Source organism: Poecilia reticulata, chromosome 11 (genome assembly GCF_904066995.2).
Source record: "Poecilia reticulata chromosome 11, P_reticulata-male-v2, whole genome shotgun sequence".
Taxonomy (NCBI): Eukaryota; Metazoa; Chordata; class Actinopteri; order Cyprinodontiformes; family Poeciliidae; genus Poecilia; species Poecilia reticulata.
This window is the reverse complement of record NC_088840.1, coordinates 12,376,975-12,403,992: the sequence shown is the minus strand read 5'-3', so window position 1 is coordinate 12,403,992 and position 27,018 is coordinate 12,376,975. Positions and strand designations below refer to the sequence as shown.

Sequence of the window (27,018 nt, the reverse complement as noted above, 5' to 3'; positions counted from 1 at the left end):
GCTGAGATTTGCCTGTAGGAGCAACTGCTCAAATAGTTTGTCATAATTGTATATTACCCTTTAACAGTTAATGTACGTGTAAGTCCATCCTCAGAGAGTAAGTGTTTGACAGTTTCTGCTCATCATGTCATAGTTATCATGCTGATGGGGTTCATGTTGTTTGTAGAAACAACAAAGCCTAAATGGACTTTTCCCCAAGCTCACAAGAAACCATCAATATCACATTTATGCGTTTGTGCTTAATAAGCCGTAAATATACTTGATTGTGTACGAGAGGTAAAATATCGCTCAACTCACTGAAATATATTAATCACAATTATAAAGATACAAACAACCCCTGTCAAGGATAAAGCAGCCAAAGTTGCCCTTAACTCCACCCTCTCTGAGAACAGTAATTGTTACAGTTACATAAAAGCTTGAGCAATGGGGCTAATTTGGGCCTCCTCATTGCCTGAGTCTCTCTATGTTATGCTCAAGCACAACACACTCACTCTTGCCCTTGCCTACAACCATACAGCCTTTTCTATGTGTTACCGGACATGCTTGGGTTTTCACTCAGACTGTGGCTCCTGGCTGTCATTGGAGTCATTTGGGTTAAGTGCCTTTCCTTGAGGGAAGAGCAGCACTGTCGAGTTGCCACCGGCATATGTCTTCACCACACATTTACAAACATGTGCAAAGTAGCACAAAAGCACAACTTGGTGATTTATAGAGTTGCTGCCTGGTCTTCTCCAATTGTATAAATATGTAAAGTGTTGTGAAAGATTGGAGCCTGGAAGACTTTTTTTGGCTCCAATGAGTAACCACTAGAGATGTGTTGGAATTAAGATGACAGTGATTAGTTGCCCCCTCTGATCTCAGGATGCTCAACATATGGTGGACCGCAGCCTACGGGATAACTTAATGAACTGTATTTGTAATTGTTTCCCTTTATCCAGACTAACAGGAGGATGTCATAGGTTCACTGAGTTTGCAGCCTTCATGTCCCCTGTTTTTCTTTTAAAGCTACATCTGCATCATTTTTCAAACTTCCATTTTTCTTTTTGTATTTGATGAAGTCAAAAAGATTATTTTAACATTTTTTAAAATAATGTTTGTGTTCTTCTTTTATTAGAATAGGTAACTTACAATATCTCCAAATGGGGGTGCTGTGGTGGCGCAGGGGCAAAACACAACCCATGTATTGAGGCCCCAGTCCCCATGCCAGTGGTCACAGGCTCAATTCCCAGCCTGGTGACATTTGCCACATGTCTTCCCCCTCTCCCATAACTCTCCTTCCTGTCAAACTACCTTCAAATAAAGGCCACTGGAGCCAACAAAACCTTTAAAAGAAATTGGTCAAACAGTATTATAGGAATGTCATTAATTTGAAATATTTTCTAATATAAATGATTAATTTCAGCCGTCTGAGTTCAGTCACTTAATGAAACCCTAAGCTTTGTCTCTATCTGCAGGGATAGGATTGAATATGACTCTGTAATGGCACATCTCATCCATCCTTGTACAGATTTACATACATCAAATCTACATCAGAATCATTTAATTCAGTGTTTTGCAATTCTGGATTACACGCTGGCATTTTGATTGCATCCGATCAAGATTTTGTGAGCATATTTATGTGCTGTACATGAACATGTGATCACTGAAATCTTTTTTTTACCAACCTGGAACAAGCTGAATTTCCACCTGGGAATCTAAATCATTTACAGTCATTCGCAAAGCCATGTTGTGCTCTGAATCCTCTGAATCCCTGAGCAACTTTTCGTTCTGAAGCCTGGCTTGAGCAAGTCAATGCACAGCGACCATCTCTTTTATCAATCAAGTGTGCAAGTTGATATGGACTTATTTTCTCAGCTAATAAACTCATTCAGATCAATCACACTTTAAATCCCCTGACGAGGTTGACGTAGTGGAAAAAAAAAAAAAAAACACATGAGATGTTCTATTTAGAACATTTTAGTGCAGTGTTTCTCAATTTTGGTCCCTAGGGACCACTGCCCTGCATGTTTTAGACGTGTCCCTGTTCCAGAACACCTGCGTCAAATGATGATCTCCTCTGCGTGCCATTAAGTGCTGCAGAAGCTTCTTAATCACCCACTTATCCAAGACAGGTGTGTGGTCAAAAGGAAACGCCTAAAACATCACAAGTGTTGAACCCTGAGAACTGAAGTTGAGAAAAGCTGCTAAAATCTGACATTGACCTCTTAAAATAAATACTGATCTGAAAGTGGAGCCGTGTCAACTTGCCTTTTCAGCAATTGTACCCATATGTTGTGCCCATTTTTTAAATCATGGAATATCGTGTTATTTTTCAGTGTATTTTCTATGAATTATGAAGATAAATGGTCATAAAATTTCAATATCCAATGTGCCAAACATTTGGTTATGATTCATACACAACTTGTCTTGCTTATTTTCAAACGGAGTAGCTTGCATGTGCTAGGCTAACTTCAACAAACTTACCTACTGTTTTGATGTAATTATCTGGTAATCCAGCTAATAACATATTTTGCTGCTTTTCCCTTTATTCCCATGTGTTCTTCTTTTTGATCAATGCTGTTTCTATACTTATCTCAGCAATTGACTTTCAAATAACAGAAGAATAGTAATGGGTGCTTAACTCATATTCCATGACTGAAACCAATTTGTGTAACTAAAATAATAATTGTGTTTTTCAAAATATGTTTTGTTTTTTGTTTTTCTTCAGGACAATGACGTGAGAATTATCATTGGGCAGTTTGATGAGCATTTGGCCTCTAAAGTCTTCTGCTGTGTAAGTCATCTATGCACACTTAGCTACCCATAAACATATTTATTATATACATACAATATATGGGTTTTTTGTATTGAGGTAACATTTTTTCATCAAAACATGCTACTTATAAAGATACTGGGTAAAATATGGGGGTGGAGGGTACAGTTTAATTTATGGAAAGGCTGCAAACATACAAAATAATTTAATATGACATTGGTCAGAATGAGGAATTTTGAGTCTTTAACCATCTCCTGTCAGTAACCTTTAGAAATTACTTATGAGTTAAATGCTGTTTATCTCTGGCAAATTTTCTCTTTTCCAGCTTATACTTAAAAATCACAGCAAGATTTAACAGGAAATGTTCTGTTGAATTAATCACTATTAACGGAAAACATGAAGGCAGCTTGCTAAACATAAATTTGACGTTTTGTTTTTTTTTCTTCATTTTTGTTCGTTTTTCCAGGCATATAACTTGAACATGTACGGCAGTAAATACCAGTGGATCATCCCAGGCTGGTATCAACGAAACTGGTGGGAGCAGGCGAACAACACCAACTGCACTTCCAGGAAGCTCCTAACAGCCATGGAGGGATACATCAGTGTGGACTTTGAACCGCTCAGTTCTCGGCCAGTGAAGGGCATCTCCGGCAGGGTGAGTTACACCAGCTGATGCAATCTAAATGCTTTCGTTGAAATTCAGAGTCGGTGAAGAAGGCGGTAAATGCCTGAAACAAGGGAGCGGTTATTTTTGGAATCTGGAAGAAAATTATAGGCTAAAAATAGGTTGGTAATTAAAGTGTTAGCACTCCGAAGCAAAGAAAACCCCTGTCCAGCTCCTGACTTACGGATGTTTTATTGTCAGTTTACTTAATCTAAAAAAAAACGTTTCCTAAATCAATTTTACCATCTGTTGTCTAAGACAAGGTTTCAAGGGTAATGTCTTTACCAAAGATTCCCAGACCTCCCCCTTCCCTCAGCTGCTTATGCTTGTCTAGGGAGATATTCCCAAGCGAACCATAAAATATAATCTCTGTCTGTCCTCAGACCTCCTTCCAGAGAGAAATGTCCAAAGATACCTCCCTTGGAAGGCTTGTTGATTGCCTACTTCCCAAATACCCAAATCATCTTAATTAACTGCTTCACATTCTTCATCACACTAACCCACCATAGACTGGTCAGTTCATTAGTTAGTTTATTTTAGCTGCTTGTATTCCAGATCTCATCCTCTCAATTATTACCTACACCTCGTGGCCACAGTTGAGGGTTGGAACATAGATCGACAGGGAAATTAACTTGGCTCTCTATTAACAGCAACAGACTGGTACAACGTCTGCTTCGCTGAATATGCAGCCCCAATCTGCCTATTGATCTCCTGCTCCATCTGCCTTAGTGAACACGACCCTGAGATACTTAAAGTCTCCTAACCTGGGTATTGACTCATTTTCAAAGTTGAAAATGAGTCAACGGCAACCCTTAACTGGACCACATTGTTGCACCTAAACATAATTGGTGACAAGGGAGGAAGTTCTAGTGAAGTACACTCATTGGGACTGAATCTCCAAACTAGATGAGTTTTAATTTCTAAATCGAAATGTCAGTTTGTTTATACCTTAGAGCTCTGTCCCTACTACTTGCTTTTTCATATTTTAGCATTTTAATTGTGTTCCCTTGTAAATGCAGTCTGACATTTTCTTCTTCTTTTTTTTTAAATGAGTGAATCTGATCCTTTTGAAAATGCTGTAGATACATTTTCTAATTCCCCCCCCAACAACTCTGCATATGTGTGAAAAGTGTTTTTGTTTTCAATTTTCATTCGGCTAAATGTGTCTGTTTTTCTTAAACTAAAAGTACAACAGAACAAATCTAAAAAAAAAAAAAAAAGAAAAAATCCATCCTCTTGCAGCTAAAATACCTTTGAAACACCACTGTAATGGTTCCAGCTGCTGAGATGATAAAAAGTAAGAAGATGAATCAACATATTCTCAGCTTTATGTCGCCTCTTCTACTTGCCTTTCAGACCCCAAAGGAGTATGAGAAGGAGTATTACAGGGAGCTCCAGCAAAAAGGTGTGGAGGCAAGCAAGTTTCATGGCTTTGCCTATGATGGGATCTGGGTAATTGCAAAGACCTTGAACCGAGTAAGGGAACTGCTGCGGACAAAAGAAAGGCAAAATATGTATCACAACTTCACTGTGGACGATCGGGAAGTGGGGAAAATGGTGCTTGACGTCATGAATGAAACAAACTTCTATGGAGTCACAGTAAGTCAATAAGATTATTCTTTTTAAGTGATTATTTAATGCATCATCTTTTAAAGTTAAACACCAGTTTCCACAACATGTGAAGCAATTGGAGCAGCTGCTGTTGTTACAGAATAACCCATTGAATTCATCCAGCATGTGCATATTCAGGTAACTTAAGATAACTCAAGCGATTTATTACCAATGAAGAAAACCTGTTGTGTTATATGGAGTGGGCGAATGCTATAACAGTAAATAGAGGTATGGATCACTGCTCCGCAAAACGGGAATCTTGTTTGCAGATTCCAAGCCATCCTTGCATCTGAATGAAGCCTAAAGTGATATCATTCGGATCTGCACACTCTCTTCCCTCTATTTAAGATTGATCCTCACTGTCACGGTAAAAGCTTTTTTGTGCCCTGAGTGTATGTGTGTTTGAGAATACCTCCCGATTCCCTGTACTAGCCACACGAGGCTGAGATGCTTCCAGCCTCGGCAGCCGCAAGGAATGCAGGGTTTCAACTCTACTTTAGGAAGTCACTTTAACCAGCAGTGGAAAATTGAAAAACATTAGCTGATTACGGTGGGTGAGAGCAAAAAAGCACCTGATTGTTATAAATGGATAGCAGGTGATACCTTTAAATTGAACCGTTAGTGTTTATTCCAGTATTTGTGCTAAAACACTGGGTCATCTTAGAGTCCAGAACTTCACCATCTGAATGTTTTTGAAGGTTTCTAGTAAGACATTGAAGAGTGGCTGATTTGGTTATTTTTATTTTGTCTTCAGTTGAGCTTAGACTTACTTAGAAATATTAAAATTATTTGGAGCAACATTGGCGATGGCGGGAGGCTTTCGCCTTGCGATCGGTAGTTTGCCGGTTTGATTTCTGGTCCACCTGCCCTTATCGTTTGTTCCCTTGGCAAGACACTTCACCTGCCTTGCTTGCTGGTGTTGGTCAGAAGGGCCGATGGTGCAAAATTGCAGCCTTGCTTCAGTCAAAATGCCCCACAGCGGCTGAAGCTACAAACCGGCAGCTTGCCATCATCAGTGTGTGAACGTGCCCTTTGATATTTTAATTTGATATACAAAGAGGAATATTAATGTATTGATTATTATTATTATTAAGATCCAGTCTTGCTATTTTTTAATCAGTTGACATTATGCATAATGCAAATGTTGTACTCTACTTTCAGATATCTTTGTGATACTTCTGCTCTAATATTTTCTCAAGCATTAAACGTTTCCTAATGGGTGGTATTATGTATTTTCCATGCACGTAGTGCCATTGAATAGCAAAATGAAGTAACTATCTTACGTATAGTTTTCATAAAATTGCTGTAAATATCAAATGCATCTGAAAAGAAATTTGACTTTGCAATTGGATGCCTCAAAATTGGCTTCTGTCTCTTTAAGAAGCTCCTGCTCTTTCCACCTTCATCACATCATCACAATATTTTTCTTCCATTGTGGCTTTTACAACCATTAGGAGCAGTGAGCAGTATTTTGTATGATGGGTTCAGTAGATGCGCACTTCCACCAGGTGTTTGATATTTTCTGCTGCCGTTAGTTTGGAGGTACTCTGTTGGGCAGAATCTCCAAAGATGCATAAAAGAATCAAAGCAAAACTCCAAGTATGTTTTGATGAGGGAAAAACATTAAAACATGACGTAAAGCTAAAAAAAAATTATTTTGCATAATACCCCCCATCTTTAACCGTTTTGACATTCAACGTTACAAATTATCTTATGTAATCATACATTTTGTCCGTGTTGCACTTAGTTTTAAAAATCTACTTAGTGTGCCACTACAAGTAAGTGATGAAAACTATTTAGTACTAATTAGTTAATTAGTGGTTTTAGTGTGTACCATTATACCGTTATTTTGCTGAGAATAATGGAGCAACAACTGCAAGCTTCAGACTATTACTACAGGAGTACAACTGCCTCAGACTCGGTCTGTCTCTTATTCAAAATCCCATAAATCAACTTATCCTTCCAAGCCATTTTTTTTTTTGCATGAAAGATTTCTGCCTGCTCTACTTTGCTCCTGTCCACCACTTCAGCATCTCCTTCTAGACTCCAATAGCAGTTCTCAAATCGTAGTTATTATTGGTATCATGCAGTAGAAATTTGTCTTTCTGAAATTAGTTACAGGAAATTCATAGTTGCAGGTTACATTGTCAGAAAAGACGCTTTAAATGTGACATATATTTTATATTCAGAGTGTTGTGTAAGCAGCTAAATGTATATCGTGATTGGACAACAGCAATATTAAATTTAGCAAGAATAGTGCCCAAAAGTGATAAAGCAGAGAAAATGCAAAAGTAATTAAATACATCTTTGTTGTGAAAGGTTTAAGATCTCCCAGCTATTATAGCTGCTCTTTTAAAGGATTACATGGAATACGACTTAGCACATAGAAACTTCCACCCACTCACGACAAAGACTGGGGGAGGCAATTTCCCTTCCAGCCACACTCCATACATCTTTTATGCTATTTTGAAATTCTGATTTCAAAAGCAACTATTACACAACCCCCTTGCTTTGCTTGTGAATTAAGAGACTTTCAGTCGGTTGACAACATTAATCCATGCATAGGCACATGTGTGAAGACTGTGCTGATCCTGGCGTCTCTGTAGCCGGGGTACAGTTGCAGCAGCAGGAGAGTGATGATCGAGGGCTCCGTCGTATCGACCGAGCTGGTGTCAGGGCTACCGAGAAGAAGACAGACATTAGCAGGAACGCTCTTAGGATAGAGAGAGAGGATCTAGCCACCAGAAGCACAGAATGAGGCAAATGGCATATGTAGAGACCCGGCAGCCTGTAATTTGAGGATGGCAGATGTAATGTTTTTTTTTTTTTTTACGTTTGCTTTGCTGTTCATGACTAATCAGAAGTCATTTTGTTGGCACCAGTGTCTCTCTGTTTAATGGTGAGTGCCACTCTCTGAGACATCTGTTTTTTTTTCTTTAAGTATGCATACTTTCATAAGTGTGCGTGTGTTCATGCGTGTGCGCATATATCAAAGTTACTCTCCCATTAGCAGCGTTGCAACCTGAAAACCTCAGAAACCCTGCGGATGTCACACCTGCAGCCCACAGACTCTCATCTCATTTGACCCAAGTGTTGCTGTCGCTTGCAGTATTCTCACCCTCACTAACAAAGTGATACCTGACCGCCTCCTCAATCTCAGCTCAGACACCTCACACACACACACACACACACGCACGCACGCACGCACGCACGCACGCACGCACGCACGCACGCACGCACGCACGCACGCACGCACACACACACACACACATAGATGCACACATGCTTAAACACTGCGATTTCTCCATAAAACACATACCACCTGCTCGAGTCCCAAGTTGTCTTGCATATTCATTAAGAAAAAAAAAAAAGGGTTTCAATTAGGAATTGTTTGACAACATTAAACCATTGATCTAAGACTTGTAAAGTAATTAAGGTGTTTTAAAATCATTATGTCCGATCACCATTTCATCCGCTTATGGTTTTTGCTGGTTTTTTTAACCAGTTTTCTCAGTCATGACATGGAATCATATCTTTAGGACATTCAACCTACAAAATGCATCATTTCCAATAATCAAAGGGGGAATGTTGTATGATTTTCAATCATTTTCAATACCCTCGTTACGTATTTATATAAGAAATTCATTTACTTTTATGATTCATGAAAATACTTAACTCCAGGAAAATAATAAACTGGCACACAATACTTTTAGTACATAGGAATGAAGCAGATTATTTACAGAGAAAAGGGACTAAGGAAGGGGCAAATTGGTACAAAACAGTAATTTAAAAAGGGGTGAACTGACCCTGAGCAGTCCTGTCGGATATTTAAATTAGACACCCCTCTGTGTTGTGCATAGTGTACAGAAAAATGCCCATAAACCATTGCTGTGTGCAAACTTAGTATAAGACTTAAGGTTCCTCTTTTGTGCCAAGATGTATTGCGCTTCTTTTAAAGAATCTTGATTTATTTTTTAAATAAATTTTAGTACAAAGTGAAAAATCGTTTAACTGGTCTAATCTGAGTAAAACTATTCTACACAGAACACCGTTTAAAAAAAAAAAAAAAAAAAAAGAATATTGAAAGCTTTATTATATTTGTAAAAACACAAACAAGTGATTTTACAAAAGGATATGATCAGATGGAGGCGGGCACGAAGGCATTGTTGCATAAACTGGAACATGAACACAATTATATCAGATTACCGTATTTTTTTCCACATTTTGAACCATGCGGCTTATAGCCTTTTCTGTGGATTTTTCTTCAACCGCCAGGGGGCTCTGTAGAAGAGTGTGAATAATTGGAAGTCAAAATTGAAAATCAAAGAAAGTGCTGATTTTTATTTAGAACAAGCACATGCTAGCAGCAGGCATGACGGAGAAATGTTTTCAAACTCATACACCCCCTCATCATGGAAACAACATGAAGAAGAACGAATGCATGGTTCGGCGTTGGAGACGGAAGGCTGGTCCTTAACAGCAGATTTATGTCCTTGTGAAAAACCGAGAGCGGCAGAGATACCCACGGCTTATAGCCCAGTTTGGCATATGTGTACGTTTCCAGTTTTGTTTTGTTTTTTTTTCTTTGTGGGTGCGGCTTATAGTGAGGTGCGCTCTATAGTCCAGAAAGTATGGTAAATAGTTTATTTAAAACACAGCTTTATGCTTTGTGAAACCTGTTTATCTAGGATGCAGAAGGAGGAGCCCAACCAGGGTGACATCTATGTAAGTCCAGCCTCAGCTGATCTGACCATTAGAGCGAGCACGTGTGGCATGCAGCTACTCTTGCGACCAATATGAACGCAGAACTTTAATAGCTTCAAGTCGAGTTTCTGCTCTTGTTTTCAACCTACATGTTCTGACCCCTATTACACACCCCAGTGTAATCCAAAAGCAGCTGCTCAGGAGTACATACACTGCAACACACGTTCAGGCGCAGCATGTTGTGCATCACAAATCTAAAAAGACATAGAGAGGCTGAGTGCTAGAAGAGGCTATCTGTGTGACACACGCAAGTACTGACCTGATGTAGTAGCACACCAAGTACATGCACACAGAAACACAAGCATTCACACTCGGGTTAACATCAAAGTTGCCACACAAAGAATGGGATTCAAAGAGAGGGGTGGGATCCTTCTTTGCCACTTCAAAGCTTCTCGGTTTTTAAGAGAAAATCATCTCCGGCCACCCCACCATGTCCCTTTAGCTATGATTTAATCAGTAGTTGCAAACTATCCGTCTGTCTGTCTGTCTGTCTGTCTGTCTGTCTGTCTGTCTGTCTGTCTCTGTGTGTCTCTGTGTGTGTGTGTGTGTGTGTGTGTGTGTGTGTGTGTGTGTGTGTGTGCGCGCGTGTGTGTGTGCGTGTGCGTGTGTGTGTGTGTGTGTGTTTGTCTCTCACCTATTTTGTTAGCCAACAGCTAATATGTAAACCCAGTTAAATGCGTAATTAAGGAGCTCTGTGAGCAGATGGTGGGCTGAATTAATTGAACACTCCTGGTAGATGAAGCAGGAGAGAGAGATAAAGGGAAGATGGAGTGAGAAGGAGAGTACAGAACAAGGGAGATTGGAATGTATGAATAATGGGAAAAGATGAAAGTGAAATAAGCACAACCAGTCTGAAAGTGTTTGACAAGATCTCCAAACGTGTATTCTCATTTTGACCGGCGGGTTTGTGACAGACACCACCTGGCTGAAAATTGATTGAACCGCCGACTTTCTAATGTCGTATTTAGTCAAACTGGGATAGATGTTTGACTAGATATATATTTCCATCAGGAATCATTTACTCTGGCTGTCAGTTTTTTTTTTTTCTTTTCTCCGGCCAAGTGCGGGACACACAAACGGACTGAAATGAACGTTAACTCCAAGAGTTAAATCACTCCGCCTTATTATTCTGAGACTGCTCCAAGAGTCTTAGCGCCTGAATTGGCCGAAGGATAATTTTGTTTACCTCTATAAACAGATCAATTTTGACCAGTTCTAATCAAACGAAATTAAGTATGTCAGAACCGAGCCTCTGCCCTTTCCCTGCCAGCACAGACAAGAAAGCATTGTGAATAATTTTTGTTGAAATCAGCTCCTTGCTTAATTCATTGAATAGTTTAGCACACGTCTTCTTCAGCGCGACCTAATGTCTTAATAATCTAAATTAATATGTATTTCATTGTGGTTTGCTTTGCTTATTTTCAGGGTCAAGTCATGTTTCGCAATGGAGAGAGGATGGGCACAATAAAATTCAACCAGTTTCAAGGTACTTTTCTTAATGACCTGCCTTTATTTTCTGACCTATATGTCTTCATTTCTAAGTGCAAAATGTTCACTTTTCATGTTGCAACCAGACTGTCGTCTATTTTATTACAATTTTGTGTGGTTGCCCAACGCACAGAACATGATTGTGAAGTTGAAGGGAAGGCATGTTTGTTTTTGTTTTGTTTTGTAGATTTTTATACGGACAATCATATTTAGAATTTAGTTACTGACATAAATAAACTCTGATAATAATTGGATTTATTAAGTTGGTCTGTGCAAGTGTAAAAAAAAAAAAGTTTTTCGCAAAATGGTTCCAGTTATAGCTTAGTTAGATTGTCTCTGAACTTAAACTTTAAGTTGTAACACAGATTCTCAGTTGCACTTAGGTATAAAACACTGACATTCTTACACTATATGCCATTTTATCAAGAATACACTTTGATGAAGTAGCATATAGAAAACTAAAGCACTTTTAATTATTTTACTTCCATGTAGTATTTACAGGGTCCATACAAAACATTCACCACCGTAGATATTTTACCCTTTTTATTGACTTTAAAAATCAGTCATGATCAGCAGAATTTGGCTTTATGTGCTTTTAAATAGATATAAAAATACATATATTTTTATCTCTGTGGTTCTGATGGAACTAAACATGAAACAATAAAACGTGGAAACATTTGCATGGCAATTTGTTACAGAACAAAACTTTTACCAAAAGTATAAACAATTACATTCTCTTTTGGGCTAACTCAGAAAATATTACTTCTTCTTTTATTTGCTCTTTTTTTTTTTTGAAGCATTTTGCTATAATGCGCTAATTCCCAGCTGATGGTATCCTTGTCATGCTTGATGTGCATAGACTGGATCCTTTAAAATGTTTGAAGTTGTGGCTGAAATGTATCAGTGAAATGTTATGTTGTGCCCTCACGTTCGCCTTTAAAGTTGCTGTGAATTATTCACATGACTTTTGTATTTCTTTGCCAGTAAAACAATCAATATTTGTTGAGACTGTTTTCTCCTGGGAAAAAAACAAAACAAAACAAAAACATCTCCCCAAAACTTTCTCTATGGAGCTGTACCATGCTTCAGGTTTGGCAGAACTTGAATTGATGTGTCCCCTCCTGTGGTTATTAAATGCATTTGCGGAGGTTCTGAGTCAGAAAAAAAAATCTTCTGTTGTCTTCCGATAGTGATGCACCCAGTGGTTATTTTTGAGCTGACAGGATTTCCTTAGAGTAACCCAAAAGATCGGATCTTAAAGCAGGGGATTCCCACCTCCCAGGCATCTTAGGCTGTATGAAGCACAGCAGCATGCTGCTGTTCAGTCCTCTCTCTCTCAGCCTAACCATCTTATCTTTCTGACTGCAGAGAGGCTTGATCCCTCTGGCTGGTTACAACTCACAGTCGTACACACTGCGTATGTATTTTCTCTGTGAAACCAGAAGAAGTATTTGGAACAGAGCTAAATGTGCAGAGTCAGGCTTTCTTAATAAAATCTGCATCTATCCAGTCTGCTAGATTGGGGTCTACTCTGTCGAGGGGTTTCAGTGTGCAGCATTCTCTAATGATTACTGACCCTTCTCGATTTCTGCTTCACCACTTCATCAAGTCACCCCAGTGTTTACTTCGACGCCTTGCCTTTCTTTAGGCTGGAACAGGGTTTTTCACGATAAATAAAAATAAACTGTTTTTGCGAGGCACTGGAACTTGACAGAGATTGAAATTTCCTCAGTTTTAAACTTAGTTTTGTGAAAAGATCTTTAAAGTTGCAATCTGTTGAATTGTTTTCTTAGAAATAGTTTACAAAAAGGTTTTTTCTCTCTCAAAAATTGCAACAGAAGGCTCTCTTCTATCATATTTTTATGCTATCTCCATCTCTTCTTTACTATCTTTGCCTCTGATCAACCTTTGCTTTACATTTTATGTCTCACATATACATAGAAAGTGATTTTGTCACCCCTTTTTGACACACTGCACCAAAGCTCTTGCTGGTTGGAGAGGTAGTGAGGGGTTGCCCCATTTTAAATATTTTAAAAGGTAGTGATCCTCCTCATGTCACTGTCATCTGTCTGGGGCCTGTGATTCTCAATTTCTCCCTGTCGGTACGTTTTTAGTCAGCGGTTTCTGACTCCTGTTTTTCTTCCAATGGAGATGAAATGAGCGATAGTTCTGTATCAGAGGTTCTGATTGCTAACACTGTCCTTGTGATTTAAAATATACATGCACAAAACATAAACAATAGAAAACCATTACTCCAAGGTTTATGGTGCTGTACGAATTTTCTCTTATTACTGTAATATTTGCAAAATATTATATATTTGTATTGTTTTCTCTACGTTAGAGCTGAATTCTGAAAAATGGTCACAATTAGGTTTTTACTGTCAGAAAATGTCATAAAAATGTCTATTTATATATAAAGTATCAAGTATTTGTGAATTGATTTTCTGTTTATTTATATAGCACAGATTTTAAATAAATGTCATTGGTGAAAATAAATTGAAATAATTTTAACACAAATCAAATTCAGATCAGTCCAATTCATTGTGTTAAAATCTTGTCGTGTTGGTGTTTTTCCAAATGCATTTGAAAATAATTACAACTTTTTTTCTAAAGTGCTGAACAGTTAAGAGAAAATAACAACCATAATAAAACAATACACATTGAAATAGATAAAACAAGAAGGGAAAACCAAGAAAATGAAATGAAAGCATGGGAATATTTTTACAATGCATAAGACAGAGCGAGACAAGAGGGTCTTTAAATTTATAAACCTTCACAGAGCATGTCTGCCTAGTGTCTGGAGGGAGAATGCTCCATTAAGGAGGGGCACAAAAAGAAAAAGCAGCAGTTTTTCTATTGACTTTAGGAATTTTTAGCTTGAGGCCAGTACCCTGAGATTAAAGAACATGAGGTGAAACATACATGTGCAGAAGGTCAGAGAGATAGGAAGGTACCAGAACATTTAGAGCCTTCTAGGTGGCCAGCAAGACCTTAAAACCATCAAAGATCTCCAACTCTGTCTTATCAGGGTTAAGAACCAGGACGTTATTAGATAACAAACCCATAATTGCAGAGAGACTAGCTTCTTGTTTTGACAAGTGAGTATAGTTTCCTATGATAGAAAGCATTCAGATGAGAAATGATAATAGAACAAAAAAGAAGACCAAAAGACACATGATTGAGAGAAAATAGCGATAGACCAAGAACAGTGTGCCTCATAACTGCTTAAAAGAAAACAGGTGTGGAGTGAAAGTAAGAAATGAGTACAACAGCTTGAGAGGAAATTATGGATAAAACAGAATAGAGGTCACATCACCAGTTTGACAACATTTCAGATATTTAAAACGAATCAATAATTATCAAGACCAACTGATACAAATCCCTTTCATGTATTAAACTGTTTTCTATTGCTGAGCCCTATGCTCAACTCTATCCAATAAAACAGAGCGATCCACAGTGTCAAACGCAGCACTTTGATTTAGGAGTTTTTAAAGATGAAGTGCGATCAATATCTGTGTTTACCAGCAAATCATTTAGCACTTTGGTGAAAGCTGTTTCTGATGATTTCCTTCATATCCTACCATATTATGCACACACAGTGCAGGATTTCAAATATACTGTGCAGTCCACTGACATACATCTAGGCCAACATTTCCTGTGGTAAAAAGAGTTTTCCACTGGTTCTATGTGGAAATGCAACATGACAATTTTTGGAAGAAATTGAATTTGAGTTTTGATTTAATATACTCATAAAAATAAACATAATCATCAAAACTAACAGAAGCAAACACTTGAAATAAACCACTCGGTGCCCAATGAAAGTCGTACACGAGCTTCACTTTTTGAATTAAGCCACTGATGATATTACAACTTGCTGAGAGATATCTGTATTGTCAGAAAAAAGGCATCTCTGTGTTTAACTATCACTGATTATTGCAGGTTGTTAATTTTAACTCTGAACATTTGGCAACAATTTGACAACAATGGATAGAAAGCATTGAAACACTGGGCAAGGGTTACTTTTTCTTCTCTAGATATGAAAACAAGAGAAAACGGGGTTAATTAATGACAGCGAAAACTTTTTCAAGGGCTTCATCGAGGAAAGAAACAGCCAAACAAGCTGGGGGCAATTTCTTTGATCTGGTTAGAGTTCCTTTGCCACAACACTAAATAAAAAACGTTGAACCTCCTCTTTAATTGACAGAAAACTGCGGCTTTCTGTAATAACTAAGAGACACTTCTACCTGTCATACCTCTACCCACAGGTGCATATCTGGATGAGTACAGCTGCTGGTGGCAGGCTTGCGTTTAGTATAGCAAGAAGCTGAGAAACTCAGCATATGTCTGATATCATTTGAGAAAATAAAGTAAACCCATATGTATTTAACTATTAAGTGAAGGTATAGCTGTCATGCATGGATTAGATATATAATAAATGTAAGATTATGCAGGTGGCTAAGGAGTGGGGATTTTTATCAGTTTATACTTCTTCCGCCTGCTCCCTTGAATACGTACAAAAAAAATTTGATTATGCTTCATGGTGTATTTTTTTGTACATATTCAAAAAATAAACTAACTAATAAATAAAGTAACTTGGAAACGGTAGAATGAGATCAGTTGTCCTTTGACAGTCCACATTTATTTTGATTTGTTCCTTTGGAAACTTTTCTTTCATACTAAATTTGTTTGGAGACAGAAGAGTTCAATCAAAGCTGATGTAAAAGTGAGGCACTCCGAGTTCATTTCATTTGTACAAACGACAGAAAATGTGGTTTTATTTCCTCCAGAAGCATCTTGTGAGTCTGTGCCTGGAGCAGGTTTTTCTGTTCTTTTTCTTCTTTTTTTCATCTACAACTTGTCTGATATGTATTTTAGTTTGCATAAAATGTTTGATTTGTAATGGTGAATTTACTCATTCGCCTGATTGTAAAGAGGGATCTTGTTTGCAGCTAAAAAAAAAAATTACATTTGAATTTAAACGAACCCCGGTACAGTTCTTTCTTAATTAATTTGGAAATCACATGATCACCTGTAAAAGGCAACTTACCAGGTTGAAAATCCCTAGGTAGAAAGAATCGCCTTGTTGTGACATTTTCAGCTGCCGCTGACTTTCTGATGAGGACTGAAGATAAGATAAAGTGATTCACCAAGAGGAAAGCAGAGTGGAGCAGAGTGGCCCACTGGTAGATGATGTTGTCTGTCATTTTTCTTGTCAAGGACACTTCTGCCTAAAAGTTCAATTGGTCTTAGAGAGTGAAAACGGGGGGTAAAAAAAGCTGGTAAGGCTTGCACATGCACACCTGAACAAACTGCAGATGGTGTATGTTTCCTTCAAAGAAAATTAATAGCCTGTCTCCTTTTTTCCCCCTCCCATTTGCTTTCTCCTTCCTCCAAGTTGTAAAATCTAACCAAGTAATAGAAGGTGAATGGCCATGTTTGCCTGACAGGGCCATTCCTTCTCCAATATTACACTGGAGAGGCTGTTCATGGATGTGCTTGAGAAACATTTCTGGGTAGAGAATGGTGATAACTACAAGCATTTAGATTCTAGTTTAGATACTATAAACCCACATGTCTCTCCTTTCACATCAGTTAGCAAATCTTCCAGTTACTGTTTATCTGCAGGGCTTTATTGTGTTTTTTATTACCTTTTAAGTTTGATCAAGATAGGTATTAAGTTATTTATTAATTGGTTCTATACTTAGGACAGCATTTCTAAGAGATTTTAAATAGCTTGCTATTGAAGAGAAGCTGCTTGAGTAAGTGCTGAGGAAGACGCCATGTGGCACTTGGCTGACCAAACGAGGAGGCACAGAATGTGGCGTGCTTGTAAACACAGGCCGGGCAGTAGAGCAGGTTGCTGGGTCAGGCTTACAGCTGCAGGAAACAACTGCACTACTGCTACTGCCTACTGAAGATTGTTCATTTGATACCAGGATGGACCGGTTACACCGGGAGGCTCACATGCAGAATGAGACTGCTGCAGTCTTTTGCTTTTCAGCTATTTCCTTGGCAACACAGCTGAATGTAGCTGTATGTGAAAACAGTGCAGGAAGCTAACACTCCACTATGCATATTAACAAAGCAGCGGGTCTGTCGTGAAACCAGTCTGGATGCTTTAGTGCACATTTGAGTTAAATATTGATATTTGCAGAGTTACTTTGCTGTTTTAGTTTTCTACTTTATATCTGTGAACCCATTGTATGAAAAATATTGTAAATACATATTTATGTTTGTGGGGATTTTTTTTTATTATTATTTTTTACAGATGGTCAGGAAGTAAAAGTGGGAGAATACAATTCCATCGCCGACATCCTGGATCTCCAGAACAACTCCATCAGGTTCCAAGGTATGACAGCTTTACTTGTGGAAACTACTGGGGTAAGGGTGTCAAGCTTTCCTTGCAGGAAAAAACTCCCTCACTAAGATCCTTTCCTTAAACCCTAGAGAGGTTTAGTACCTCACACAGGACAGGACCAGGTATTTCACTATAAGTTGCCAAAGCAGGCTAACTGAAAAAGACAATGAAACCAGTTAAATAATTGTCCTAATATGCTTTTTGATTGTTAGAGTAGCAGCTTCTAGCATTCATTCACATTCGAGGGCTGCCATTTTGGTCATCCACAAGTGTGAAATTATGTTATGCGAACAAATGAACAGGCTGTTGCCATTTGATTTCAAGATCTCTTATGTTTGTTTGAAACGCCATTTGTTTTGGGTGCTGGTGATAATTATAAAGCGGGACTTTCAGAAGCCATATTTACATGACATTAGAATTGAATTTAGGTTTAAATAACTTAGGCATTCTATATGATAATCATGCTGAGTGTAATGCTGGAGTACGTCAGGAAAAGCACCAATTTATTGCCCCACAATGTTAAGAATCAGTGGTCACAAATATGACCAGCTGTTATTGATTGTCCATTTTATTATTCAACATTCATAGCCTGTATGTAAAAATGTATTTGAGTGCTTAGTATTCAGAACCCAACTCACGGGCAGTGATTCAGGTGCTGCACAACATCTACACTCAGTCCAAACTGGTTAAAATTGTTCATAATTTATGATGTAGTTATTCAGAAATAAAGTCTGCATATTACATTTAAACATAATTTGCCAGAAAATTTTTTTTAAATGAAATTGTTGCATTTTAATGTAATAATTTAGGCCTTACACATAAGCAGTGCAGTTTTGAAACCCTGCAGCAATGCAGGGTTAAAGGTGACCTAGATGTCAGGAATTTGATTGAAGAAATGTTTATTTGAGTAGCTGAAGCTCAACTCTGAATTGGGGCGAGAGAAAAAAAAATTACTTGAGAACATCTCTGATTTAAACTTGGCCTATGTAGTCTGCCTGTTTAAACAAATTTTAATGTTCTCTTTTCTCATAGTAACTGTATTTTGGGTCTCTAATGTCTGTAAAACTAAAACAAAGGAATTTGCACTATACGAGTTTGCACTATACGAGTTATATGTATGGCACATACATATAACTCGTATAGTGCAAAATATATATATTCTTTTGTGTCAGCATCTGAATATTTTTGAGCCTGAACCAGGATCACAAATTGTTTACCAGTCCATTTTTCCTCTCTTTCGGGTTTTGCAAGTGTTGACATACTTTGGAATTTGTTTGATCCTTCTGGCTATTCTCCCCCCACGGCGCTCTTTCGCTCCATCTTCCCTTCTCTGCCCCACATAAAGAAGCTCCTGCAATGAAAGCTTCCTGCTACATCCCTCACCACAGTAAACGCAAAGCGGAAGCCCATGCGATTAATTCTAAATACTAGAAAATGCAGCGTTTGCTCACAATAACCTGAATGTGGCGCCGGTAGAAAGATTTACATGAACATTTGGAAGCTGAGCTTGAGTAAGTTAATATTTGCAGCAGTAGCATTTTTTTTTTAGAAACCGAATGAATCTAAAGGAGGAAAGTTCAAATAAATAGATTTCTTTATTTTTATTTTTATTTTTTTGGAAAAAGTTTAGCAGAGAAAATGGTTGAAACTTTAAGAAGTATGGAAATAACCTTCTCTCCTCCTTTGTGTCTTAGGTGTGGAGCCTCCCAAAGATCGCACGTTTGTTCGTCTACAACGACGCCACATCAATGTGCCACTGTACAGCATCTTGTCTACTATAACCATCCTGGGCATGCTAATGGCCGGGGCTTTTCTGTTCTTTAACATCAAGAACCGAAATCACAGGTCAGCATCTGGAAGCAGACCAGTGCAACCATGGCAAAAAAAAATGCTAGCCAGTGTACTGCGGGGGAAAAAAATAACTTAGCAGATTTTGTAAAGGGAGAAAAAGTAGAAAGATGAATGAAGGCTGGACAAGCTTATGTGGAGTGAATAGTAATAGTAATAAAAATGAATCTAGTCAGATAATACAACTGTTTAATATACTTGTGGTTTTTAAGACTTTTTTTGTTTATTTTGCAGAAGTGTGTTGCCAGTTCTAAAGCTCCGCTGATCAGTTTTATCGTTTTCATTTCATGTTTTGTTCTCCTTCAGACTAATCAAGATGTCCAGTCCATACATGAACAACCTGATCATCCTAGGAGGCATGCTGTCCTACGCTTCGATTTTCCTCTTTGGTCTTGACGGAGGTTTTGTTTCGGACAAAGAGTTTGAGACGCTCTGCACTGTGAGTCTCCTTCAAACTTTTATTAACCTATTAAATATTAAACGCAAGCTTGAGTTTTGATTCAATGTCCTACAACCGCAAATTCCAATTTGATTTTGGAAGATTTGAGCGGATAGCCCAAAAAGTCCTGCACAATTTATAAGTGGATGAAAAATAGTGTGGTTTTCAAACATTTATGGAAATAAATATCTGAAGGATGTTGCATAGATTTCTATTCAGCTTGCTTCACTCTGACAGCCTCTGCTAAAAGTGCGACCGATTGCCTTGAGAAGTCGCCTTATTAGTACCCAGTCTTGGTGTGCAGCTGCTCTGTGAAGGCCTCAGAAGTTTGTTAAAGAGAAAAATCATAAAAAAATGTGAGCCTGCAAACCTACTGAAACATCACCGTCCATGTAAACTGACTGAAAAGCATCAATCACACAGACTGCCATGAGCATGAGCCCCTTCATAATGGAGGAGCCGCATAAGTCATTAGCACGTTGAAATGCCTTGGTGCTGAAATGTGCTACACAAATAAAATCTGATTGATTGATTGAACAGGTCGGGTGGATCACCGTGTCAACTGGCCAAATGTCGGTCACACAAAAAGCAAATCCAGCTTTTCTGGAAGAGCTACAAGAAAGTCATTTTTGAAAAAGACAAAATTATAAGAAGTAATATTCAATTTGCCACAAGCACAGAAAACATGTGAAGGAAAGTTCTGTGGTCAAAAGAGACCAAAGCAGAGAACCTTTTCATTTTTGCGGAAAATGTCGTGTGGTGAAAAGATGTGCAAAGCAGATAGCGACATACGCAAAAGACTTGCAGCTGTAACTGCAGTCAAAGATCGTTATGCAGGGGATGGGGGAGACATGCAGTATTTTCTTTCTACTTATGCAATACGTTGGTTTGGCCTATCGTATGAAGGCCTAAAAAAAATGAAATAAATTTTAAGGGGTATAAATGCTGTCACAGTGTATTGCCTATTTTAAAATGTCCATGCGGTTTTCCTATTCTTTTTTATTTTTTCTTTATATATTATATGCCAAAGCAAAAGTAGCTAACAAGCCTCTCACACGCACCATGTGATCAAGGGAAAACTGATTGAATCTCACTGCAGGTTCTGCAGCTAGCACAGAGCACATTAAGCGTCTCCCCTCAGGTAGCAGTACCGTGTGACTATGTAGATACTGGATTAATTAAGGAGTTTTGATTACAGTGATAACTAGTTTCCACCGCGATAACACCACAGCCGACACACACACATCACAGACACAAGTAATGACAGGCAGGGCACGTCTCGAGCCGCCGTCACCTGGATGAAGCGGCGCTGCGGAGCCAAAACAGAGCCTGTCACTTCCAATGAAGTTCTACAGCAGAGGAGCGCAGAGGTTGATAGATGTACTACTGATTAATGAGCTGGTCTCCCAGTGAATAGATGGTCTAATTTTTCTTGTCATTCGTAGCCATAGCTCTGCCAGAGCGTCACTCAAAAGAGCGCACGTTCCAGTTAAAATGCTAGGTTTTTGTGATGTAAAAAAAAAACAATTAAACTATGATTACAGCATGATCACTGTTTCCAAATACTGTATAGTATGACCTTTATGGTGTATAACTGGTAGATGGTAAAAAAATAAAGTAAAAGAATATATAATGTCAGTTTAGAAGGTTGTTTTTTTTTGTCAGGTGACTGTACAGATTTTCTGTCAGACTTAGTTCTGGATATTCCAAAATGATGTTGTTGTTGTTGCTGATTTGGTTGTGTACTTGGATTTATGGTTTTAAAAAAAATGTCTTTCTATGTCAACTTTCTGGGCTTGAACTAAACAACCAGGACTTGTTGGAGGAAAAATAACTTCAGGAATGCCGTTAGCTTCTTAGGAGCCTCCCTGACTGGTTTCAATCTGTTTTCATCCAGATTGAAACCAGGATTTTGTAAAATCCTGTTGTTCCATTTGTTCTCCAGTTATTTATGATGGCCTTGTGCATGTGTAATTTTTGAAAGTTTCTCCTTTCTGATACCTTTGTGCATTGAGATAATTTTGATCATTTGTAATCTTTCTGCAAAATATGACTTTGTGTCAAGTATACAAATGTGGAAAAGTAAAAGAAATAAAAATAAAATAAATAAAAAAGGAGAACTTCAGCAGGTTCACTGTAAATGAAGCCAAATATGAACGTGAGAACAAAGAAAGCTCAAAACAAATCAAAAGTGATTTTAACCGGGTATTAGTTTACAGGCGTGCATATGGAACTGTCATGATCCGTGTTTCTATGTGTTTATTTTCTAGTTTCTGTGTGATTCTGTTCCCTGTTAGTCCTGTCTCTGCGTCTTTCCCCGTTGATTGTCTCCCAGGTGTGTCTCGTTCCCGTGATTGCCCCGTGTGTATTTAGTCTCCCCTGTTGTCTGTATTCTTCGTCGGGTCCTTGTCAATTGATACGTCTATTGATGTCACCTGTCTCCGTGCTACCAGTTTTCCTCGTGCTGCTTCCCTGTTGTTCCTTGTGAGAGTTCTTTGTCATTAAATTCATCATTTTCGCTACATCCTGGTTCCTGCCTGCGTTCTTCCCTCACCGGAAACCACCGCCTCATGACAGAAGGACCCGACCAAACTATGGTGAGGAGCGCAGCCTACTCCGCCATGGACCCAGCAGACCGTCGTTCCCTGTTAAGGGAAATCAGGAAGTATGACGTCGAAATGGCAAATCCGAGTTCCCTGTTCAGCCGTCTCAACGCCACCACACGTATGGCGCTCCACCTGGACAGATGGATCCCATTTCTTCCTCTGCTGGGCTTGGAGGACTTCTACAAAGAGGTAGAGCAGGAACGGCAGGCAGTGGTGGCGGCGCTGGCTGCGAGACCTAAGCCAGCTCCATCTATTGCCACAGCCTGCCAGTCTCCAGCCGCCACAGCCTGGTCGCCCGATCCTGCGCCCGCTGCCGGTGAGCAGCTCCCCGAGCTTCCTGCGCCCGCTGCCGGTGAGCAGCTCCCCGAGCTTCCTGCGCCCGCTGCCGGTGAGCAGCTCCCCGAGCCGGTGAGCAGCTCCCCGAGCTTCCTGCGCCCGCTGCCGGTGAGCAGCTCCCCGAGCTTCCTGCGCCCGCTGCCGGTGAGCAGCTCCCCGAGCTTCCTGCGCCCGCTGCCGGTGAGCAGCTCCCCGAGCCGGTGAGCAGCTCCCCGAGCTTCCTGCGCCCGCTGCCGGTGAGCAGCTCCCCGAGCTTCCTGCGCCCGCTGCCGGTGAGCAGCTCCCCGAGCTTCCTGCGCCCGCTGCCGGTGAGCAGCTCCCCGAGCTTCCTGCGCCCGCTGCCGGTGAGCAGCTCCCCGAGCTTCCTAGTGTCCCTCCAGAGTCTCCTAGTGTCCCTCCAGAGTCTCCTAGTGTCCCTCCAGAGTCTCCTAGTGTCCCTCCAGAGTCTCCTAGTGTCCCTCCAGAGTCTCCTAGTGTCCCTCCAGAGTCTCCTAGTGTCCCTCCAGAGTCTCCTAGTGTCCCTCCAGAGTCTCCTAGTGTCCCTCCAGAGTCTCCTAGTGTCCCTCCAGAGTCTCCTAGTGTCCCTCCAGAGTCTCCTAGTGTCCCTCCAGAGTCTCCTAGTGTCCCTCCAGAGTCTCCTAGTGTCCCTCCAGAGTCCCCTAGTGTCCCTCCAGAGTCCCCTAGTGTCCCTCCAGAGTCCCCAGCTCCCGCAGCAGCCGGCGCTCCGCCCGAGCTCCCAGCTCCCGCAGCAGCCGGCGCTCCGCCCGAGACTCCGCCCGGCCGTCCTGCCGGTCCCCCGGCCTCTGCTCCGCCCGAGCCCCAGTCTCCAGCGCCCGCAGCAGCCGGCGCTCGTTCCGAGCTCCCAGCGCCCGCAGCAGCCGGCGCTCGTTCCGAGCTCCCAGCGCCCGCAGCAGCCGGCGCTCGTTCCGAGCTCCCAGCGCCCGCAGCAGCCGGCGCTCGTTCCGAGCTCCCAGCGCCCGCAGCAGCCGGCGCTCGTTCCGAGCTCCCAGCGCCCGCAGCAGCCGGCGCTCGTTCCGAGCTCCCAGCGCCCGCAGCAGCCGGCGCTCGTTCCGAGCTCCCAGCGCCCGCAGCAGCCGGCGCTCCGCCAGAGCTCCCCGAGTCCGCTGCCGGTGCGCAGCTCCCCGGTGCTCCTCCCGAGACTCCAGCCGGCCGTCCTGCCGGTTCCCCGGCCTCTGCTCCGCCCGAGCCCCGGTCTCCAGCACCCGCAGCAGCCGGCGCTCCGCCAGAGCTCGCAGCGCCCGCAGCAGCCGGCGCTCCGCCAGAGCTCTCCGAGTCCGCTGCCGGTGCGCAGCTCCCCGGTGCTACTCCCGAGACTCCAGCCGGCCGTCCTGCCGGTTCCCCGGCCTCTGCTCGGTCCGAGCCCCAGTCTCCAGCGCCTGCAGCAGCCGGCGCTCCGACCGGCCCGCCGCGGCTCAAGCTCCGCCTCCAGCGTCGCCGCCCACCGCGGCTCAAGCTCCGCCTCCAGCGTCGCCGCCCACCGCGGCTCAAGCTCCGCCTCCAGCGTCGCCGCCCACCGCGGCTCAAGCTCCGCCTCCTGCGTCGCCGCCCACCGCGGCTCAAGCTCCGCCTCCTGCGTCGCCGCCCACCGCGGCTCAAGCTCCGCCTCCTGCGTCGCCGCCCACCGCGGCTCAAGCTCCGCCTCCTGCGTCGCCGCCCGCCGCGGCTCAAGCTCCGCCTCCTGCGTCGCCGCCCGCCAAGCTCCGCCTCCTGCGTCTCCGCCCGCCGCGGCTCAAGCTCCGCCTCCTGCGTCTCCGCCCGCCGCGGCTCAAGCTCCGCCTCCTGCGTCGCCGCCCGCCAAGCTCCGCCTCCTGCGTCGCCGCCCGCCGCGGCTCAAGCTCCGCCTCCTGCGTCTCCGCCCGCCGCGGCTCAAGCTCCGCCTCCTGCGTCGCCGCCCGCCGGACCTCCCACGAGAGGTCTACCTCCTGTGCCGTGGTCGGCCCCCGGAGGGTTTTGCGGTGTTAATTTCGTTTTGGATTTGTTTTTTGTTTTCTGGACTCTGGCCCTCCTACCGTCGCCCCTCCGCCCACCCTGTTGGGATCTGGTTTTTGTTTTCTGGACTCTGGCCCTCCTACCGTCGCCCCTCCGCCCACCCTGTTGGGTTGTTTTTTGTTTGTTGGACTTTTTCTTGTTGGGCGCCTGGTAGTCGCCCCTTGAGGAGGGGGTACTGTCATGATCCGTGTTTCTATGTGTTTATTTTCTAGTTTCTGTGTGATTCTGTTCCCTGTTAGTCCTGTCTCTGCGTCTTTCCCCGTTGATTGTCTCCCAGGTGTGTCTCGTTCCCGTGATTGCCCCGTGTGTATTTAGTCTCCCCTGTTGTCTGTATTCTTCGTCGGGTCCTTGTCAATTGATACGTCTATTGATGTCACCTGTCTCCGTGCTACCAGTTTTCCTCGTGCTGCTTCCCTGTTGTTCCTTGTGAGAGTTCTTTGTCATTAAATTCATCATTTTCGCTACATCCTGGTTCCTGCCTGCGTTCTTCCCTCACCGGAAACCACCGCCTCATGACAGGAACCAGACTGTTTTGCAATTTGTTTTAAATTGTTTTGCCTCTTCCTTGTCAGGTTTCCACATCAATTGCACAAGCTGTATGTCACTAGGTGGGAACAGGTCTAAAACGTTTTCAAAGAACTGACCTCAGTTTTTTGTCTTTTTTTTAATTTTTTATCACAAAAACGGGCACATTTAAAAAATAAACAAAAAAAAACAATTAAACTCACTAAGGTGTGTTACCACCTGATCTGTACACAACTGTCTACTCATTTATTTTAAGGTTCTAGATTATATTGAATTCTCAAGCGTCTTTAACTCATCGGCTTTGTGTTTTGTGCTAAAACGAAACAGGCCCACATTTTGTTTTTGCTTTTACTAAAATAAAATGTTCTCAGAAGTCTGACAGCCCCGTTGCTAAGGATGATCTACCAGAGCTCTTGGAAGTAAAAAATAAATCTGACAGCATTTTATTTTTAGGATGCCTCGCAACACTATTTTGAACAAATTTATCTTTAGATGCTTGTCAGATCAGATGCTGGTTTTGAGCTTTGATTACCCCGTCATGACAAGTCGCGACTGTGTGCTAATGTACCGACAGGTTCGGACATGGATCCTCATTGTTGGATACACAACTGCTTTTGGTGCCATGTTTGCCAAGACGTGGAGGGTACATGCCATCTTCAAAAATGTGAAGATGAAGAAAAAGGTAAGAAAAACTGTCATTATTCAGTAAAACACACATGTTTCCAGATCGTTGCATACAATTTATTAAAGGACACAGATAATGTTGACATGCTTTTGAGGCACAGTTGGGAATAGATCTATCCAAACAAGATCCTTGCAACTTTATTTAGCAATAAGCATCGTCATTCGGCACATGTCATTTCTATGTTACATACATGTGAGCATTGATATTTAGCTGATCGTGCCCGGACTTGAATCGGATAGAAATATCCGATTCAAGTCCGGGCACTGCTGGCTGCAGCACCTTCTTTGAACAATGTCTCTTTGAAGAAAGAAAAACAAAAATAGAAATATAAATATCTTTTTAAACAACTGACCCGATCTGTTTCACTGGCCCAGTTATATAAAGTACTGCTCTTTCTGTGCTGCAAGTCTTCATGGCCTTTTGTATTAATAGCTGTTCCCCTCTCCCACTCTATTTCTCTTCTCAAAATTTTCTATATTATTGGAAGGGTGGGTGGCCTTGCAGTGAATATGACAAGACAGAGAAAGAAGGAAGGAAAGAAAGAAAGAGGGGTGGATGACTGAACTGGTAGAAGAGGTAAGGAGGGTGTAGAAAAATAGCGGCAGAAGGGATGGCGGAGTGACAGAAGGAGGAAACCAAAGCAGGACAGAGTAAAGAACGAGACAAACAATCTGGCCTCAATGGCAAAGAAAGTAGGCTGAGGAGGAAACAAAAATCTGGAGACGGGGGACAGATGATGAATCAAAAGAGGTTAAAAGACACGAACCTCTAACGTTTTATTAAAGATAGCTATTCAAAGATATTTTATAACTCTGAACTCTTGAGTTGTTTTGTTTTTTTAAAATCATTTCAGGAAACAGAGCTGTTTTGCCTCTTTGAACTTGGTATTGCTTTGACATTTCATAGGCAATTATTTCAACTCACTTCCCCTC

The 27,018-nt window shown here is 41.4% G+C and overlaps 1 protein-coding gene across 1 annotated transcript in view; it reads left to right on the top strand.

The window, feature by feature from the left end:
- The window catches only part of gabbr2 (gamma-aminobutyric acid (GABA) B receptor, 2), a 190,127-nt gene that overhangs the window by 103,461 nt on the left and 59,648 nt on the right, over positions 1–27,018 (top strand). Inside the window, exons 5-12 of the mRNA XM_008421807.3 lie at positions 2,708–2,773; positions 3,219–3,407; positions 4,773–5,015; positions 11,217–11,277; positions 17,548–17,628; positions 19,332–19,482; positions 19,792–19,924; positions 25,976–26,083. Coding sequence (XP_008420029.1) covers positions 2,708–2,773; positions 3,219–3,407; positions 4,773–5,015; positions 11,217–11,277; positions 17,548–17,628; positions 19,332–19,482; positions 19,792–19,924; positions 25,976–26,083 — 1,032 coding nt within the window. The remainder of the gene's footprint in view (positions 1–2,707; positions 2,774–3,218; positions 3,408–4,772; positions 5,016–11,216; positions 11,278–17,547; positions 17,629–19,331; positions 19,483–19,791; positions 19,925–25,975; positions 26,084–27,018) is intronic.